General features: G+C 38.4%; 1 protein-coding gene across 3 annotated transcripts in view; it reads left to right on the top strand.

The window, feature by feature from the left end:
* The window catches only part of LAF3 (Amidohydrolase family), a 252,714-nt gene that overhangs the window by 98,378 nt on the left and 133,908 nt on the right, over nucleotides 1–20,428 (top strand). For all 3 annotated transcript variants that reach the window (XM_089807847.1, XM_089807849.1, XM_089807848.1), the window contains 3 exons: nucleotides 19,415–19,522; nucleotides 20,105–20,200; nucleotides 20,312–20,410. In XM_089807847.1, the coding sequence (XP_089663973.1) occupies nucleotides 19,415–19,522; nucleotides 20,105–20,200; nucleotides 20,312–20,410 (303 nt within the window). The remainder of the gene's footprint in view (nucleotides 1–19,414; nucleotides 19,523–20,104; nucleotides 20,201–20,311; nucleotides 20,411–20,428) is intronic.

Here is a 20,428-nt window from a genome sequence, read left to right as displayed (position 1 = left end):
AAATTACCGTGTATTAAAGTAGAAGCAAATAATTCAAGTGACTAACCAATGACAAACAAAGGTAGCATCTCAGAGGGCAACAGTTTTGAGGAAATTCAGATAAGGAAAAAAAGAAGCCAAAGATGAACGGACCAACAATGAAGAAAAGAATAGTGTCACGACTTTGTTCCAACAAAATTTCACAAATGCTTCAGAGGAGATGAATTTGGCTATTATTATTATTAAGTGATATGTAAATCTCTATATTGGTGATTAAGAGGTTGTTATTGATCAACATTTTGATGAGGATGGTCATATTGAAGGAGAGAGTGTGTTGGAGTCTTCACATGATGAGAATTTGCTTGAAAATGATGACATAACAGGAGCCTTGATTTTGCATGCAAATTAGTCAAACTGTTATGGAGCCTATGAGGACATTGATAACACCTGTGGGCAGTATGATAAATAATTTGTTCTTTATAGCAACAGCTAACTTATGCATGATAGTGATTCAGAGGACCAGTCAAAGAAATAGTTTCAGTAGATATGGTGTTTTGGATGGCCAATCAGAAAATACATTTCAAAATGACAATGATTCTTTGAAGAATCAGCTGAAAGTTATTGATGATACAGTTGTTGTAGCTTTAGTATATCTTTATGACACCTACGAGATCGTTGCAGATCTCTATGTGAAGGCTCATATGGGAAAAAGACAAAGTGGGTTGGAAAATGATTCTTATGTTGTTGATTGGCAGGTGATCAATGTATTATTTGAATTTTTGAAGTCATATTATTTATGTCTTCTCTCAGTCAGGGATTACATTTTAAAGATTGCTGCAATATAGGCTGAAAATTTGAGGAAAAAGGAGGATGAGGTCAATAAGATCATTAGGAAGCTAAATGTTACTCATGAGACATTGGAGAGTACACAGATTGCTCTTCAAGAAGCCACAAATCAGATTTTGATTGTTAATCGGTTTAGGGAACAAAAGAACAGAGAAAACAAAGAGTTTTTAAGGAAGTAATTAAGGGACTTGAATATAACAAACTTATGGCGTGGATGTTGTCCTAGAAGGTCAAGTAAGAGAATTTTGGACCAGCCAGAACTCCAGTATAAGTTGGAAGTAAAGGATAATATTGAGGTTGTTGATGATCCTTTCTTAGAGTTTTATGTTGATTGTACAATTGATAATCCACTCTTCTAGTTAGATGAGGGGGTTCTTTCTAACCCTAGTGATGAGAATGAAATTGATTGTAGGATTTGGTGCCTAGGTGGAGTTTCCAGTGATGAGTTTTGGTCACAGAATCAGAGTAGTTGATCGATTTCTAGAGTTACTGCTGTTGTCTGTTCTCTGAACAACTTACACATGGGTTCAACTTTTGGCTTACATATAAGTTGGATGGATCCTATGCTTCAATAGCTGAATAGTTCTTTGTTGAAGGTGTTTGGTGGTTATGGTTTGATCATAGGAGATGGGTTTGAAGCCACATCTTGATTCATGAATCATGTTACCTATTTATTTTGTAGCTTTTCAGATTGATGATTGTGGTATTAACCCCTCTGCATGATTGGTTATGACCTCAACTATTGAACAACTTGACTTTTACATAAGTAGTTTAGGATGGGCGGATATGTTTTATTTTGTGCCTATGATTGTTATTATGTGTTTCCATGGGAGATCATTCACATTTGGAGAGTTATTCAGTGTTGATAGCACCTTGGGACACTACTATTTCCTCATATTTGACGGTCGTGATGACATGATAAATTGGGATCTTGGTATTGACATGTTGGGTGCATTACTTTAGTGGGATTTTGACTAGTGGCTTCTCAAATTCGAGCCATGTTGTTTGTACCAGAGTAGCACAACGGATTGGTGAAACAACATTCTTGAGGTTGATATGGGATCCAAACTATGGTATTTGCATGTAGGTTCAGATTGCTTGAGTGCAAGAAATTTTTGGGAATGGAGGACTATAATATCCCCTTTTCTAGCCCGTTTGTTTTTGATGTTGCATCAGCCCCTTTTGCCTTGGTCTTGTAGGTTAACAAGGGCTTTACAGGGATAAGGGAGAGATATGCCTTAGGCATTTCTAGTATTAGGCCGATCGAAGTTGATATAATAGGTTTTCCAAATATTGTTTTATAGTAATCAATAGGGTTCAATTCTTTTGGCATTTTAATATTATACTTGGAGTGTCTCATTGAGACCTTTCTAACGAGCTATCACCCATGGTTTTTTGAGTTAGATTGGTTATTTATTTTAATTCCAGAAGATTAAATAGTTTACTAGTAAAGTGACTATTAAAACTAAGTACATATTAATTGCACTTTATTATTACACCATTTTTATTTAAAGATGGTTAATAGAAGACCTAGAAAAAAAGATGAAGAGACGAGCTAGGGGAAAATGAAGAGTCATAGGGATGTGTTGTTCACGAGTGTTTAGAGGTTCATTTGTGGATGCTTGGTTTATTTTTTGATTATTTCTCTCTTGGAAAATTTGGAAGCTTTAGCTTTCAACAGGTTTGAGGATGGAAACCCTTGAGCTTAGATGTAGTGGGCGAGAACCCATTATTGGTTTGAGATATCATGTAGGTGTCTCACTTTGTGCTTCAGATTCATATTTCTGGTATTGAATCTTGTTGTATGATTTGAAACTACAATTAGAAATTTTGTTGTAGTTCTTCTAAAGATTTAAATGTACTATACATTTTGGAAAATCTATATTGTATTATATCCAATTTAGTTTGTTGGATGAATCGAAAATTGGTTGCTTGCAAAGGTTTGTTTAAACTTACGTGAATTCTTTGGGAAAATCTAGAAAATAATATCCTAGGGTGATATTACAACCTTTCTATATTCATCATCCTTTGGTATGATATAAAGGAGAACCCCAAACATTGATTGGTAAATAGTAAAACATGACTAAGTAGTCATGCTGTTCCTTTTTTTTGTTTTGTGGTTTAAGGTATGACTTTTCTGTTGTCATGTTGTAGAAGTGAACTTCAACATTTGACGGGTTGAGCTAACAGTTTAAGTTAATAGTTTCTAAAGCAAAAGTTGAATAATGTGCTTGGGTGGCTTGGGAATAGTTATGTTTTTGAAAAGGGTGGCTGACATATGAACTTATTTGCATTGAATTGTGGCACCCAAGGTGTGTATATGAAGCATTTTTTCAGGTTAGTGGGTGTGGTATGTGCGCAAGCATAATGCTTTATCATTTGAACAGAGATAAGATTAGATGTATTAGAGAGTAAATCGAATGTATCTAGGCCCCTTCATTGAATAAAACAAATAATAATATTTGTGATTTTCAAGGTCCCGATTGACTTATGTATATCTTGGGCTTATATTTGATTTTTGGTTGTAGGTATTTGTTGTCATGTCGACACTTATTGTGCACTTTAGGAATTTTCCTCTGATGGGTTATTTATGACAGGTATGTAATATGTTTTTGGTATGTGTTTGAATTATTTAATTATAATGCAAATACTAGTTTGGAGACTTTCTCTATTTCACTATTTTAGAAGTAAAAGACCTTTCCTATTTGGCTAGCACAGTTCATGATGGATTAATGCCTCGCCCTATTCTACTATGCTTATTTGATTTTGGATCTTGCAAATTTGGAATAACATCATTGTTGACTTCGGAATTCTCTTTGGCGTAATACTTATAGCATTACTTGTGGCATCCAATCTCTATTACATGCTCGCATATTAAAATATATAACCTAGGCCCGCTAGCTGAAATAACAATGTGCATCAACAAATCTAAGGCCATGCTTCTGTATGACACTCTAGAGATTAAGACCATACAAACTGAGGGAACTGGGATCAAAGTATGGTGTTGCCTATCCGTACAATGCCTAAACTATACCGTATACAAGGAGCAGTGGGGATGTTCATATTGGAACTGTACAACACTGTCTTATGAGACAATATGCTATGTTGCAATACCATATGGAAAACATGTCTATTCTCTATGCGTTGTTTGCAGTGTATGGTACTAAAAGTACCCATCTACCATATACCTTGACTATATTAATGTGTAAATCAGTTTGACGGTACCAATAGTGAAAGGCAACGTACCAAATGCAGGGTCCTTGGAGTGATCTATAATATGACTACAATAGTCCATAGGGGTTGTTGAGTTGGAAATTAGCACAAAAGGATCAAACTATCGCATAGATACAAAATTTGACATTCCTTCGATGTGATTACTTTAAAGTGACTTTAGAGCTAGTGATTCTGCCAGCCTATGGGTCGTGAATGCGAGTTTATACTAGAAAAAAGAAGGCGGTATGACTCTGTTGGTAGAATGGGGGAACCACAAGACCTTGTTGCAAAAGTCCTGACTCTGCCAAGAGAGCTCACCGTAAATCAAGCTCAGATTAGTGACACTTGGTGAATTGTGGAGCAAACATTATTGAAAATGGTTGAAGTCAAAATATCTAGAGAATAAAATGGTCAAAGCGACAATTTGTTTATGGGAATGACAAATCCTCAACCCTTATGTTCTCGATCCTTATTGCCAATTTTCCCTCCAAGGACTAAAACACTGCAAAGAGAACACAAACCTACTTTGTAAGAAATGCAAGAACAACTACGAGAAGTTTGGAGGAATGCAAATATGGAACGAGATATATTTTACAAACATTAGGCTGATCTGAGAATGAGGTACTTTGACAATGGCAACCACAGCTACTTTAATGATGACTTTAAAAGGAAGATAGACAAGGTAAATCTGTCTTTGTTTGATGGATGTGGATCGAGCACAACCAATGGTGCTCAAGGTGGACACATTTCTAGCTCAATCTAATGCCCAAAGAAGAAGCAACCAAATTTGCCACACTCCACTTGGAAGGAATTGTTGACGAGTGGTACATTACGGTTTGGTTATTCTCATCCATGATTAAGTAACCTCATTTGTTGAGCTTATGAAAAGGCTTATAGACCGCTTCATAGAAAGGGAGGCACAATTGAGGCAAATGATGTTGGTCGATAGTTGCATTACTGAACTTTAGAGACTAATATTTTTAGCGACGAACATTTCAGAGAGGTAGCAAATTACACTGGTCATGGTTGGTTTAATGGAGCCATTGCACAGATAGGTGAAAGGTTTCAACCCTAACACTCTCTTTGAGGCAATCAAGAAGGCAGACGGAATGGAAAAATCATCATCTCAAATTTTTTCACACTCCAAACCACCCCTTTTTAGAGAGAGACCACAAATTTTCTCTTAAGAAATTGTCATTGGATGAGGCCACAAGGCAAGGACTTAGGAGGGAGCTCCGCTATATGTGCAAAGAGCCATGGGAATCCAGACACCAATGTCTTGGAAAGGGAAAGATACATACATTGAGTCATACATGACAACGAAGAAACATGAAGGCACAAAGCTTGAAGGACAACATATTTCATCAAGTGACATCCAACCCTGGACAGAGAGGATTGCCATATTGGTACAACAAGATGCAATCGTGAGGCACATTTCAAGGACGACTGGTTGTCATGCTTGACAATGGGGCCACAATTTCATCAATTCGGCCCTTGTAAATTGAAGGAGTTTGCGTACAGGGACACATAAAGGGTTTCAAGTCAAGGTGGCAGGTGGAAACTTAATGCAACACCCATCTAATTCCCTTCCTGAGCATCACCAAGGGAAATCATACAGTGGCAAACGAATTCTTTGTGGTGGATTTGGATGACATGGTAGCAATATTGGGAATTTAATGGATGGAAACTCTCAATTAGTACACATAGAGTTGAAAAAGGATGGAATTCTTTTTTGAAGTTGATGGCAAAAAGGTTGTCCTATGGGGAATGTCAAACAATAGACCAATAGAGATCTCAACATGATGAATGGAAGCAACTTTCAGACATGATGATGTGAGCTGTGCCGCACACTGCTTTATATTAGCAAAACCTATGCACGGGCAACAATCTTCTAGCTAGGATGAAGAGCTTCAAGTAGTTCTAGATAAGCACTACCTAGTCTTTGCAGACATACCCTCTTGCATACCCTTACACTGTGGGTCTGTCATCACCACACCATACCACCATCCTAAGAATTTTAAGGATGAGATTAAAGTGACAATCTAGGTGCTTCTCAACAAGAGAAGGACCAGGGCCATTTCTAGCCCCTTTACGTCATTAGTAGTGTTGGTAGAGAAAAAGGATTGAACCCTACGGATGTGTGTGGACTACCATGCCTTGAATAATAAGACTATCAAGAATAGAGATCCGATTCCCAGGGTTGACAAGTTGTTCAATGAGATACACGACGCAGTCTATTTTTCCAAGATAGACCCTTGTTTTGGATATCACCAAATTTGCAAGAGCGAGAATGTAACATGTTTTCCGAAGCCTTTTAAAACTATAATTCAAGATACATTTATATTCATAAGAAAATGATAGTTATAACAACTACTTCATATGAAAGATAACAAACTTATTTAGATATTGCAATTCATAATAAAAGACTCTAATAACGAACTAATCTAATTCACATGAAATATAATTATAACCTTTTTTATCTATTTCTATTCCATTCCTATTACAAAATTTCAAATGATAACATAAAGAATAACAAACTAAAGTATCATGATTACATAATAATGTGTCAAATGATAAACGAAAAATACAAAAGAATCGAGTACCAAATATAAAGCAGATGATGGTTACTATGTTGAGAAAACCTCAACATCTCATGGAGAGGAGAAGCATTGCCATGGGCTTAACCTCCCAACCACAAACCTTTATTTATCCCCACACAATCTCATCCGAGAAAGGCCCTCCCTACCCTCGGATTAGGCTTGGGGTACCATGGTCTTGCCACCTTAGCATCTCGATGTGCACTTTGACCTCTAGTGATCGCAGTGACAAGCATGCCACTAACCTACCTCGACCAAGGATTTCAGTGGGCTATTAGTTATGCTTGATCACCCACCACTCAACTTAAGAATAAGAGTTATATATTGGGCAGCCATGAGCTGACTCAGTTATTTAATGCTGTTATATAAATATATATGTTGGTAAAGAGATTGTCCTTTTGATTTAACTCTTAAGCGCCCAAATTTAGGAACAACATCTGGTTACAGCAGTTGGAAAGTTGTTTTGAAATGACTAACTTCCCTCTGAATTCCTAGGTGCAGCTCCCTATTGTATTGTGATTTGCAATGAATTATGTTTGCTTCTAAATCTAAAATGGGGTGTGTTCTTAACCTGAGAACAAGAGAGGTAAACCAAGCTAGGCCTAAATAGGAACTAACTTAGGCAAAAGTTGGTATTCTCAGATTAGTTAAGTCTATGAATTCACACATCCTATGAATCCACAAGGATGAACGATTCAATAATGACTAAACTGATATCAGCAGGAAACTAATTACAGAGACAGAAAGACTATCTTGGAGGAAAACACAAAAGGGATTTTTCTCAAACCTATGATAACAAAACTATTATCTTCAGTTTACTGTTTCAAAACAAGGGAGTAAATTGCTGTTCATTCCTTGATTAAATTCAAACAAAAGAGAAAACATGAAACTAACATAAAACAGAATGGAACAAAAAATAATTGACATAAAATACTATTCAATTGTCTCTGCTATTACAAGGTAATTGGTAAATACTTGCTTATTAATAACAGAGACCGAAAGGTCAATTTATACAAAAGGAAGAGACGATGTTTCCTTAGGAAACGATCGTAAAGAATAGAAACATTCTATTCCAGAGAAAGCAAAACACGAAAGCAAACTAAAGCTAAAAATATTTACAAGATAACCATTAACTAATAATAGACGTCTTATCTATTATTGTAATACCCTCCCTTAATGGTTAATCTATCTAACACACCAAGCTGTCCTTTGAATTTGACAAACTTATCAGGACCAAGAGGCTTGGTGAGAATGTTTGCAGTCTGATCTGAGGTAGGAACATACTGCAGATCTATAGTCCCGTCTTCAACCAGCTGTCGTATGTAATGACAATGAACATCAACATGCTTGGTTCGTTCATGGAAGACTGGATTCCGTGCTAACTTGATAACGCCTTCGTTATCAACAAACAGAGTAGTCGGTCCTGCTAGTGACATCTGCATATCCCCAAGCATCCGACGAAGCCAGACAGCTTCACATCCTGCCTTAACAGTCCCTCTATATTCAGCCTCTGTAGAAGAGAGAGAAACTGCCTGCTGCTTCTTGCTGGTCCATGTGACTGCACCGGATCCCAAACTGAACACATATCCAGATGTTGACTTTTTATCATCAATAGAGCCTGCCCAATCTGAATCTGTGAACCCACTGAGTTTAGGATTAGAACTTCGAGAATACAGAAGTCCATAATCAGAAGTGCCCTTCACATAACGAAGCACACGCTTTGCTGCCATCCAATGATCAGCCTTAGGAGCTGTCATAAAGCGTGAAATATAGCTGACTGCGAAGCTGATATCAGGCCTAGTAGCAGATAGGTAGATGAGGCTGCCTACTAGTTGCCTATACGTAGTATCATCAATGGAAGGAGAATCAGACTTGGCTGATAACTTGAGACCTTTCTCCATAGGTGTAGATGCAGGTTGGCAATCCTGCATTCGGAATTTGTCTAACAAGGCTCTGGCATATTTGGACTGAGAGATGAATATACCAGAAGACTGTTGCCAAACTTCAACACCTAAGCAATAATGCATGAGCCCAAGGTCAGTCATATCAAAAGACTGGCATAAGTGTTGTTTGATTCCCTAAATCAAAGATGCCGAACTGCCAGTGATGATCAGATCATCCACATAGATAACCAGAAGGATGATGTCACTGTCTGTAGTCTTGATGTACAGATTTGAGTCTGAAGAACTCCTCTTGAAGCCTTGATCACTGAGGTACGTATCAATCTTGATGTACCATGCCCGAGGGACCTGCTTCAAACCATAGAGAGCTTTTACCAATCTGAGAACCTAATGGTCTTTACCAGCAACCTTGAAACCTGGATGCTGCGTCATGTAGACCTCTTCATGGAGATCACCATTCAGGAAAGCACTCTTTACGTCCATCTGATGGACCTTCCAGCCAAACTGTGCTGCCATGGCTAAGACTAATTTGATGGTGCTCATCTTTGCAGTAGGAGCAAAGGTCTCCTCATAATCAATGCCCTGACGCTGAGAAAAGCCCTTTGCCACTAAACGAGCTTTGTACTTATCCAAAGTACCATCTGATTTGTAGTTGATTTTGTAGACCCATTTGCAGCTAATGGGAATGCAGCTAATGGGTTTCTTCCCTGGGGGAAGATCAGAAAGGACCCAAGTGTTGTTCTTCAGCAGGCTCTGGTGTTCAGATTGCATGGCCTGTTCCCACTTTGGAATTCCTTTAGCCTCGGAATATGTTTGAGGTTCAAACACACTGTGAATGTTGGCCATAAGAGCAAAGTTAACAGAATCTATAGTTTTGCTCTTTTTCCGAGTAGTTCTCCCGTCAATGAGGTCATCATCATGAAGATCAGCAAGTGTCTTAGCCCACCACTTAGGCCGGAGAGGAGAATGACCAACAGTAGTACTAGGAGATGCTTGATCAGCAGGATCCTGATTAGAAGAATCTGGATCAAACTCAGGTGAAGCATCTTCAAAACGAGGTGATCCTGCAGGAGAAGCCGGAGGTGGCTGTACAGGTATCACTGGCAGGACTGGAGCTGTAGGAGCTACTGGAGCCCTCCCAACAGGTGGACCTAATGGAAGCCGAACTCCCAAATCATGAACCTGCATAGGCTGGACTGCTGGATCAGGAACAGGAGAAACAGGCATGAATGGTCCTCGTTGCTCATCAAAGACTACATCGCGGCTGTATATGAGACGAGATGTCTCAACATCAATAAGGCGGTAGGCTTTGTGAAGACTGCTATATCCAGCAAGCATCAGTTTCTGACTCTTGGCATCCAACTTGGTGCGTGAAGCATCAAGGGTCCAAACAAAAGCAAGAGAGCCAAAAACCTTCCAGTGACTGATTCTGGGCTTGCGACCTGATTAGGCCTCTTCCAGAGTTTTACCTTTGACTGCCACTGTGGGTGACCGGTTCAACAGATAAACTACAGTGTTAACTGTTTCTACCCAAAAACGCTTCGGAACATGTCTGTGTTCGAGCATGGAACGAGCCATCTCGGTGATTGTCCTGTTCCGACGTTCAACTACACTGTTCTGTTGTGGCGTGTGGGGTGTGGTGAACTGGCGTTGGATGCCATGTGTATCCAAGAAGCTGGAGAAAACATTAGAACAAAATTCCCCCCCATTGTCTGATCTAAGAGTAATAATAGATTTCCCAGACTCTTTTTCAACTAAGGGTTTAAACTTCTGAAATACAATAAATGCATCGTATTTCTTTTTAAGGAAATACACCCACATTTTTCTACTGAAATCATCTACAAACAACAGAAAATACCTGTATCCAAGAACAGAAGGAGTGGCCATAGGGCCGCAGATATCAGCATGAACAAGCTGAAGTACTTGAGAAGCTCGCCAAGAATCACCACTGGGGAAAGGTGTGCGATGTTGCTTCCCAGCCTGACATGCGTCACAAACTCCAAGGTGTTGGGTTTGAATCTCTGGCAAACCAAGAACAAGCTCATCCCAAGCAAGTTGTGAGAGATAATGCACATTTAAGTGCCCATATCGCTGATGCCAAAGTGTGCTGATGGAAGATCGCCGAGCAGCCATAGCTAAGTCCTGAGAATCACAAGAATCAGTAAGTCTGAAAAGACCATGATCCTCAAGACCAACTGCAACAATAGACTTAGTCGCCCGATCAGTCATGGTGCACTGATGTGAATTGAAGGTGACTGCCAAGTGTGGAGAATGTCGCAGCAACTGACTGACCGAGAGTAGATTTAGTTCCATCCCTGGAACGTAGTACACATCAAGGAATATGAGCTTCCTCCCAACAGACTGAATTTGAATGTTGCCTTTACCAACAACCGTGTACTCTTCTCCACCACCAAAGATAACAGAATCTGAATAAGGCTGGTAGTCAGTAAACCAGTCTTTGCGGTGAGTGAAATGTCGAGAGGCACCTAAATCAATGTACCAAGCAGATGACTGTACATGATCTGCGGGTCTTTTAGCCATGAAGGCATAAGAGGCAGATTCCACCTGCTCAGTGTGCTCTGCACTGTTCGCTTTGGGTTGCGAACCTGATTGCTTAGACTGGGCAGCTAAGCGTTTCCGACATGCAACCTTCATGTGACCATACTTGTGGCAATAGTTGCATTGAATGTTCTTCTTTTTGGTACCATCGGATGCTGGAGTAGAAGACTTCTACTGAGATGGTTGCTGAAACTTGCCCTTATCCTTCTGAAAGGATTTCGCAGCAAAGGCTTGCTCAGTGGAGGTGGAACTGGAGCTGCTACCGAACTGTTGTTTCCACCGATCTTGCTGAAGTAGCAGGGTGCAGAGATCAGTGAACTTTAGATCAACACCAGTAGATGTGATGTTGAGAGTCTTGATAAAATGCTCATAGGAATTTGGTAAACTCCGAAGAGTGATTACCACAATATCCTCTTCCTCCATCTTGCGACTGATGGCAAGTATCTGATCACGGATTTCCTGAATCCAATTCAGGTGTGCCTGGAGCGAGGTGCGCTCATCCATGACAATAGAAAACAGAGTGTTTTTCAGAAAGAAGGCTCTGCTCCTGTCGGAAGTCTCATGAAGACCTTTTAGATGTGTCCAGATTTCGGCTGCTGTCTTGCCGGATGGAATCTGAGAAAACTGGTCATCAGCTACGGAGAGTTTGAGAAGCATTACTGCCTCTTGATTGTTCAAATCCCATGTATCTTGATCAGAACCCGGAGAAGTTGGACGTTGCTTAACACCCAGAACAAGTTGATCGGTGTTTCGATATTCAAAAATTGCGATGATGCGCTGCTTCCAGGTTCCATAATTGCGACCATTGAATTTGGAATTATGCTCGAGCAGAATATTTGTCAGAGATGCCATGGCACGTTTTTCAATGAAAAATTGTGAAAATCTGTGAAGGCACGTTCTTCGAGGCAAAAATATGGAAGACCCAGAAGAATCAGAGAATGACCCAAAAGAGAGCTCGAAAAACCCAAAAGGAATCTGCTGTCGTTTTCCTAATCCGCTGGCTCGAAAATCGAGGCACAAAAATCGAGGCACCCAGAAAAAACGGACGACAACCTAGTTGAGCTCTCGAAAAACCCACCAAGAATCTGCAAACAAAAATTTTTTTCGACCCCAAGAATTAGGGTTTCGAAAAAAAACGGCCCTAGCTGAAAAAAGCTTGAAAAAACTTCAGATTTCTTGATGAAAAATGGTCGAATCTGCTTCCCAGAGCACGATGATAGACTGAGACGACTAAGAGCATGAAGATTTGATATAGAAACATGCAGATTTTCACCCCAAAAACGTGAGTCTCCAAAAAATGGCCACGATTTCCATGCGATTTGCAGACCCGTAATTCGAGAATTTCTCCAAGTAGAAAAACCCTAGGTGGGTTTTGGAGAAATTAGCTGAAATAATTTTGGAAAAATTTAAACAAATAGTTTCAAGAAGAAATTATAAATTTTTCCGAAAAAATTTAAGTATTTAGCTCTGATACCATATTACAAGGTAATTGGTAAATACTTGCTTATTAATAACAGAGACCGAAAGGTCAATTTATACAAAAGGAAGAGACGATGTTTCCTTAGGAAACGATCGTAAAGAATAGAAACATTCTATTCCAGAGAAAGCAAAAAACGAAAGCAAACTAAAGCTAAAGATATTTACAAGATAACCATTAACTAATAATAGATGTCTTATCTATTATTGTAATATCTGCAACATCAAGTATTTCACACCAAAAATTAGCCGACCCTTTATTGATCTTTCAATTTAGTACATATGGGATTCTGAGATTACTGTCACAAAAGAATTTAAATCAGTTCATCTCCTTAGAAATGACAAATGGAAAGGAGCCAATTTGTCCATTGCAATCATTACATGAAAAATAAAATGAAAGGGGCGGAATATGAATCACTTCGCCTTCTTTCCCTTTTCTAACTTTGCCTTATAGGCCTTGGTGGTGACAATGGTTGGAATCAATTCCTCACGCCTGTGAACATGTACATTAGTTGCTGGCTAATTCTTTGACAACATTTAACCGATCTTGTATCTCCTCCATGACCGCGTGTACACACCCACCAAGTTTTTAGAGCTTGGAAACTCTGTTCTGATGACTAGAAGATATTCCCGTCAAACCATCTATGTAATTGGAGAAATTTGTTTGCATGACGGTTACTTGAATGATTCCCTCCGCTTGTCCACAAGTTTGGCAATCCGTATGTAGACCTCTTAGGAGTTCATAGTCTTTGTCTTGATCCTTTCTCACTTTAGCCTTTGTTTCCTTAAGTCCTTCCTTTGCTGCCATAATAATCTCAGACTTGAATTGCATACTCTAGAGCCACTCAACTAAAGGTTCATCTCCTTTAGGAAAGATCTTTGCTTCAACAGTCTCCTTAAATTTCATAAGGATAATCATTTTCAGTAAAGAGACACAATCTTCACTCTTAACTTTCTTTGCCAGGGTAGCTCTATTTTCTGAAATGTTATCCTTCTCTGTTTCGAGCCGTAGTATCACATTGCCAATTTGTTCTATAATGGCAAGTCCCTCTAACTTGATTTTCTCGATCCACTCTCTACCGATTTGCCCGAAATGTTTATCTTCTTGGAGTTGAGAGATGGGTGCTTGGACATCGGTAGCATTATGATCACTAATGATTGACATTCCAGAGATGCTTGCCAAAGGGGTGACTAGTTGCTCGATGAAGCCATTAAGTTTGTCTGCCTTCATTCTGACTTTTAATAACTTAAGAATTTCAAGCTGTCCGTCTATTACCTCATTTATTGACTTCCATAAGCCAACCTTGGTTTCATGTTTGACCTCACTGAGATCCAAAAAGTGTAGGGTAAAATCATCTACAGACATATCTTCGACTCTTTCTTCTTTAGTGGGCTTTGAAATTTCCATTGTCATGTGCCTTGTTTTAGGATCTTGTCCGAGAATAGACAAGGTCTTATACTTTTTAACTTTGCTCAGTGCTGATCCAGATCGGATAGCTAGAGATAAGGTATCTTTGTTAGTAGCTCCTTCATCTCTCCTCTTCCTTTTTCTGTCCAAGGTGTCCTCCAGCCACGAATTTGTGCTGATCACCTTGGAAGCAGTCCCAAGAGCATCTATACTAAACATCTTTCTCTTGATTGGAGTGAATGTTTTTGTGGCCGAAGAGAAAGGATTCTTAGGGTCCTATGAGATGAGCTTTGAAGAATCTGGGCCTTTCTCTGCCTCTGAAGTCTTCTTTGTTGCCTCCTCAGATTCAGTCGACTCACTCTCACTGCTTCCACCATCTCCCAGATCTACTACTTGCACTTGGGGACTAGTTGGAAGGAGAAGTGCAACACTTACAGATGGTATTGGACTGCTATGAGGCAAGAGGGCAAGAGTGAGTGCACCATCCTTTAATTCCTCCACCTTCTTCTCAGCCTCGGTTGGAGTTCTTATCACTAGAAGGTAGCTGCCTTGACAAATTTTAGCTAGGGGAACGCTTTTGTTGGGAGGTTGATCACCTCTGTCTGATGGTTGAGTTGGACCTTGGGTAATGGCCAAGGTTGCACCTAATGTGCCACCTTGAGAGGAAGAAGTTGTTGCAACCTTTGGGGAGGCCCGAGCAGATGTGCTTTTGCTCCGACTCTTTCTAGCTATGGTCCATTCGACCCATTTTCCAGTCCTTTTGTAGATTCGGGCCATCATTATATCTAGCTCTTCCCTAGAATCTTCATAAGGTTTCATGCTTATTGGAGTGCCTCTTAGCTTAGTCAGATATGTATTGCTATACATGTTCTAACCATCATCCTCCAGTCCTTCCACATCAATATTGACTTTGTACATTTTCACCTGATCAACTGTTAGTCTGGCGAAAACAAAATCATGACTCTCGAACTCGTCTTTGCAATTGGCCCAGTAGTCCTCAATGGTTGTAATGTGCTTCATTACACTTCTGATTTGCAAAACATCCCTTGCATACCCATTCGGGTCAAACATGGGCCTCAAGACTTCGTACATCTCCAATTTATACTTCATTTCAAACACCCTCAATATGTTCTTGGCATTCGAATAGGTGTCACAACTGAAAGCTCCCACCTTTGTGGGAAATTCATGCCCTTTCTTCTTCAGACTGCCACTCAACACGTTCACTTGAATAGCTTGCCGCACAATCTCAATCAACACGATCATACCACTTGGATATCTTGGTAGCTTCAAGGGGAAACCATCAAAAGCTACAAGATGCAAATAAGAAAAGGATGAGAATTGGATGAAATAACTCCCAAATTGGCTGATGGCTGCCATGGCTTTAGGACTAAATCTCCTTTTTGGACATCCTTGTAGCTCCTTGCAAATCCTCATAGTGAATGCATCATTAACTTTTACATATTCTGCATAGCTATTTACCAATTATAAGCATGGATAAAACTCATAAGATATCACATTGTCAGGAAAAATTTTCACTCTTGGGAGGCCTGGCCATAGTTGTAATGAGGCCAACATATAGATGAGGAAAGAGGACATATATAATGTATCGTAAAATTTTGCGGCAGTGAGAGCATTGGACAAAATTTTGCTTACCTCATGAGCCCAATCAATATATTGGGTGTCAGAGTAGATGACTTGCACTAAAAAGAAATATTGCTCAACGAAATTCAAAGCTTATAGGTTACCTTTAAATCTATGTAGGAGGATTAGGATATCAATGATCTCTGGTTTGAGGTTGGTCCCAAGCAAGGTCCTAGGAAGCTTACTTTTGGCACTCCGTGGTTTTTGGAACCATGTTTGCATGATTTCTTTTCTCCAGATCATCTTCTTTGCGGAGAACTCATAAATAGCTCCTTCGAAGGTCAAGTCTGAGAATTCCTCTCGTTTCGGTACTCGCAAGCAATTCACCACAGTTTGCCTATCGATTGAAAGCAATACTATGTTATCTAGTAGTACAATTTGCCTTGTCTCTGGGTTGTAATGGTGTATGCATTCATAGATCAACTTAAGGGCCTGGAATGCAATCAAAAAACCAGGTGCCTCGGAGCCTTTCAGTGGTGGGATGAATCCGTTTAGACTTCACTCTCTTTTGAAAATCCTCCATGTCATAGAAAAGAAGAGAGGTATCTGTGAAATTCTACAATTGGGATCTGATTCCATTCAACCCGTCGAAACCCGCGAATCTGGTTGTCATTGTTTTGAGAACAAGATTTGAATGAAGAAAGTGAAAGGAATGGCTAATGCAACAGATATTGGCCTTTTGAAAAAGTTATGCACATTAACAGAAAAACAGTTCAAAGAAAGAGTGGTAGTTATTCAATTGTTTATGTTCCTGCATATATAGGAGCCTTGATTCATTCGCTGATCTTCAGAATTCATGCCACACGAATGAATTGAAGGAGAGATTTGTTGAAATAGTAAATGCAAGGGTTTAATGGATATCTTCTTTCTCAATGGTAACTTTCCTTCCCCCCATAACCTACTTTCCCGTTTTCCTTTAAGTTTTAGAAAGTTATCAATAGAGTACTCCATGGGAAAGTATCCGCTAGGTTGAATTTTGATCATTAACTCTTTTCCATAATGGTTAGATTCTTTCTATTATCATATTGAGACATTTTATGCACAAATTGTGGATCCAACTTGATTATTGGCTTGATTTTCTTTGGAATTTGGGAAATTGTCTTCATGGGTTGAAAACCCGCTAAGGAGAGGACAATTTCCATTTCTCCACCAACGCCACCTTTCTTAATTGAACTTTAGACCATTGCCCTTTTTGGTATTAGAAATGTCTAATCAAGGCGCGAAGATGTTGCAAGAGTCCACTTAAAGTTTCTTTTCACTTTAAATTGCTTTTTCGGAAAACCGACTTCACGGGTTGAAAACCTGTTGAGAAGTTCGTTCTGAGTTTTCCACCGTAGACGATTATGAGAGCCATGATGAATCTTAACATTTTTTGAAGTCATAATCGCAAAGTAAGCATTGATTTGCCACAGGATATCTTGTTATTTTCGTGTTTTCGATCCATGTGTGCCATTTAGGGCCTTTTGCGAGAAATCATCTTCATGGGTTGGAAACTTGCGGAGGAGTTTTGCGAGAAATCATCTTCATGGGTTGGAAACCTACAGAGGAGAAGACAATCTTCGAATTTCCGCAAGCTTCTATTTCTTTTGAAAAAACGATAGGCTGAAAGAAGATATAACTTGTCATTGATCACTGCATGAGTAACACGAATCTCCATTGGACTAGGTACTAACCTACCCATAAGATCACTTAGACAAAATGATAAGGGGAGAAGGGGAAAAGGAGAAAGCTGATGGAGATTCGTTCCACCTAAGAGGGATTAGACTTAGATTCAATTACAACTAAAAACTCACTTATCTCACTATAACACAAATATCCACTTTTGCTAATCAGTTAGAGGATGAAAAGTGGGGCAACAATATACATTCATTACTGATTTCATCTTGTTTTGCAGGGATGTTCTCTCTTCCCGGCATTATATTGACCATTTTGGTCCTTATGGGTTCTTCCTAGGATATCCCTAAGTCAATGTATTTTATCAATATGGACAATAAGTACTTTGGTGCTTTGAAACATCATATCATAAACAAAATTTTGTAAGTAACATATGCCTGCCAGATTACTTCCAGTAATACATTGACAACATAAGAACTTCACATCTATGATATCATCATTCGATACTTCTGCTATCATATAAATGAAGGAATAATATAATGGATAACCTACTTGAATGATGAGCGCTGCCTTGTCTCGGTTAAGATTGCTATCCTCGTTTGGTAGATAGAAAATAAAGTCTGCTAAACATGGATGCTAGGAAGGACTCGACGAGTCTAATACCATAATGTTTGGCTCTTAAAGAATATGGAGCTTGCACACAATGCTAACTGTTGCACTTGCCGTATACGGCTTATGTCTAGTGCCATAAGAATGAAATAAATAATAGAGCTCAAAAATTGGAAGAAGTAAAATGCTCGCAGGTTATGGCGAGAGATATATATAAAAGAGTTTGCATATGCATTCTTGGTTACAAGAAAGACTGAGGTGGCAGACACATAGCCAGGCATCAGTTCCATAAATTATTGCATTTCCATCCACTCATCAACAATACATAAACTCCATCGGTTATAATATATGAAAAGAACATTTGAAAAATAAAAAGCCAAATGGAAAGTTAGGCAATCGCTCAAATCCATTGGAAACAATAATAATGATAATTATAAAGGTTCACCCTCCAAATGAATTTTAAATATATCAGCATCATGGTTTCTTTACCACCTCTATTTGTTCTTACACATATACATACATGTGCATAAATTTAATAATTTATTTCTTTTGTATCATTATATTGATTTACACACACACATATATACATGTATGTGCAAGCATAGATGTCATGATATCATAGTGCCAATATATGAGGTATAGCAAGAGGCTTCACGATGATCTCAGATAGAAGAGTTAAGAATTTATATTACTATTTAAATGCTTAATATTTTTCTTGATAAGTGTTATGAACTGACTAGTTAGCTTATGGTCGTCCAAGGTACACTTTTGTTTTCCTAGTGGTTAAATCCTTAGTCAAGATGGTTAGAATCCATACGTGATGGCTTGTCAATGGACATTTGGTGCCCCAGCCCTAGCCCCCATTTTGGCAATACTTCCCCCCCTTTGTTGTGTTTTGCAACCAAGAGGAATTTCCACGATAATAACATATTCCTTAACATAAATCAAGTTAACTTAAATCAAGTTAACTATAATCAAAAATCATTTTTATAATGATCATAATGGATAACCACCATTTCAAATAAGCAACTAACTTTTTCAAAAGTAACAAATAATTCATTTTCTGTTAAAATTGTAAGGAACAACTAACATGTCATCTTGACATGAATTAAAACGAACAACCATATTTCCATTTCCAATGATCATAGTATCTAGTTAAACATAATAATATAAAGTTCTATGTTACATTCCATCAGAGTTTATTCACAAGTCAAGATCTTGAGAAAAGATAAGGAAATTTATGGAAGATCTCATCATAGTTTTCCTAAGTAGCATTTTCCATGGTAATTGCATGTAAGAACGCTTTGCAGTAAGGGAGGTGAAAAGAAAAATAATAAAATCTAAACTGTAATCTTTGTCTTCTACAAATTACAGTTGGTTTTAATGCTCTGCATTATGATTTTGTTGGTATAGATATTGTGTTTACTCATTTTGAATTTTCTTTGTTCAAGATCTTAGATTATTTAAAATGTAAGCTTTTGTAGGAAAGGAATAGTGGATTGTTTGGAGTTAATATAGATGTCTGGGAGTAATTTGAGTTGTAGTCATACTTCTTTTATTTTGTTGGACAGAATACTTTCAAAGGCACTGGCCAAACTCTGAGTCAATGGCTTCACATTGGAGGTGTAAAAGCATTTACTGATGGATCATTGGGATCAAATAGTGCACTATTTTATGAGGTGACAATATCTTGCTCATGACATTGATTTTAATAAGATTTTTTAACGATAATGCGCTAATGTCATCAATATCAACATTGGCAAAGTTTTGTTAATTTTCCTTTCATTCTTTATTTGAAATTTCTTTTTATCAAATCAATCATCTTATATTACATGATATATAACAGGAAAGTTTCATAAGATTATTTTGTTAAAAATCCTCTCCAACAGTTGCTAGGAGAGCTATCTTTTATGCAAACAGCTCACTTCATTCTAATTCTGGTTATAGTGTGAGCCGCTAAATCTGATCTAGACAGCTTAAGGTCTCCTACACAAAGGGGACAGGATCTTTCTGAAGGAAATTTTTGATCTATTTTTTACAAGAGGCTCCTACAAGTCTTACAGTCTAATTTCGTTTTGATATGTTTCTTGATCTCCCATGCATTTGTAATAAACAATGTTTCCTTCCCAAAGAAGCAACCAAGAGCAATCTGTATTTTATTTAGATCTGTATTGTTGATATTGTATTTAAGTGGTTAAATATTCTCCTTCTGGCTTTTTCATATTGATAGAGTAATGCTAAATTGACGAAGTTGTACTCAGTCATATGCAGATGATGAAAAAAATCACGGGCTACATGTGGTGAACCCAGATTGGCTTTTAGACACAGTTCTTGAAGCTGACAAGTTTGGGATTCAGGTTTGTTTGCATTTTTTACTATGTATTGAAATTGTGCTCATTGGAAGTTGTCTTTGGATTTATAAAAATTGTATGAACATTAATTATACTAATGAACATTGGTGTTTACAGGTGGCTGTACATGCAATCGGTGATAAAGCAAATGACATTGCACTTTCAATAAGTGAAGCCTTGATTTCTAAAAATGGGATAAAAGATAGAAGATTTAGGGTATATTTTCTCTAACCA

Source organism: Cupressus sempervirens, chromosome 10 (genome assembly GCF_028749045.1).
Source record: "Cupressus sempervirens isolate cs-2001-9-10 chromosome 10, ASM2874904v1, whole genome shotgun sequence".
In the NCBI taxonomy this organism is placed as follows: Eukaryota; Viridiplantae; Streptophyta; class Pinopsida; order Cupressales; family Cupressaceae; genus Cupressus; species Cupressus sempervirens.
Note: the sequence above shows the minus strand (reverse complement) of the source record. Positions and strands in the feature narration are given on the sequence as shown.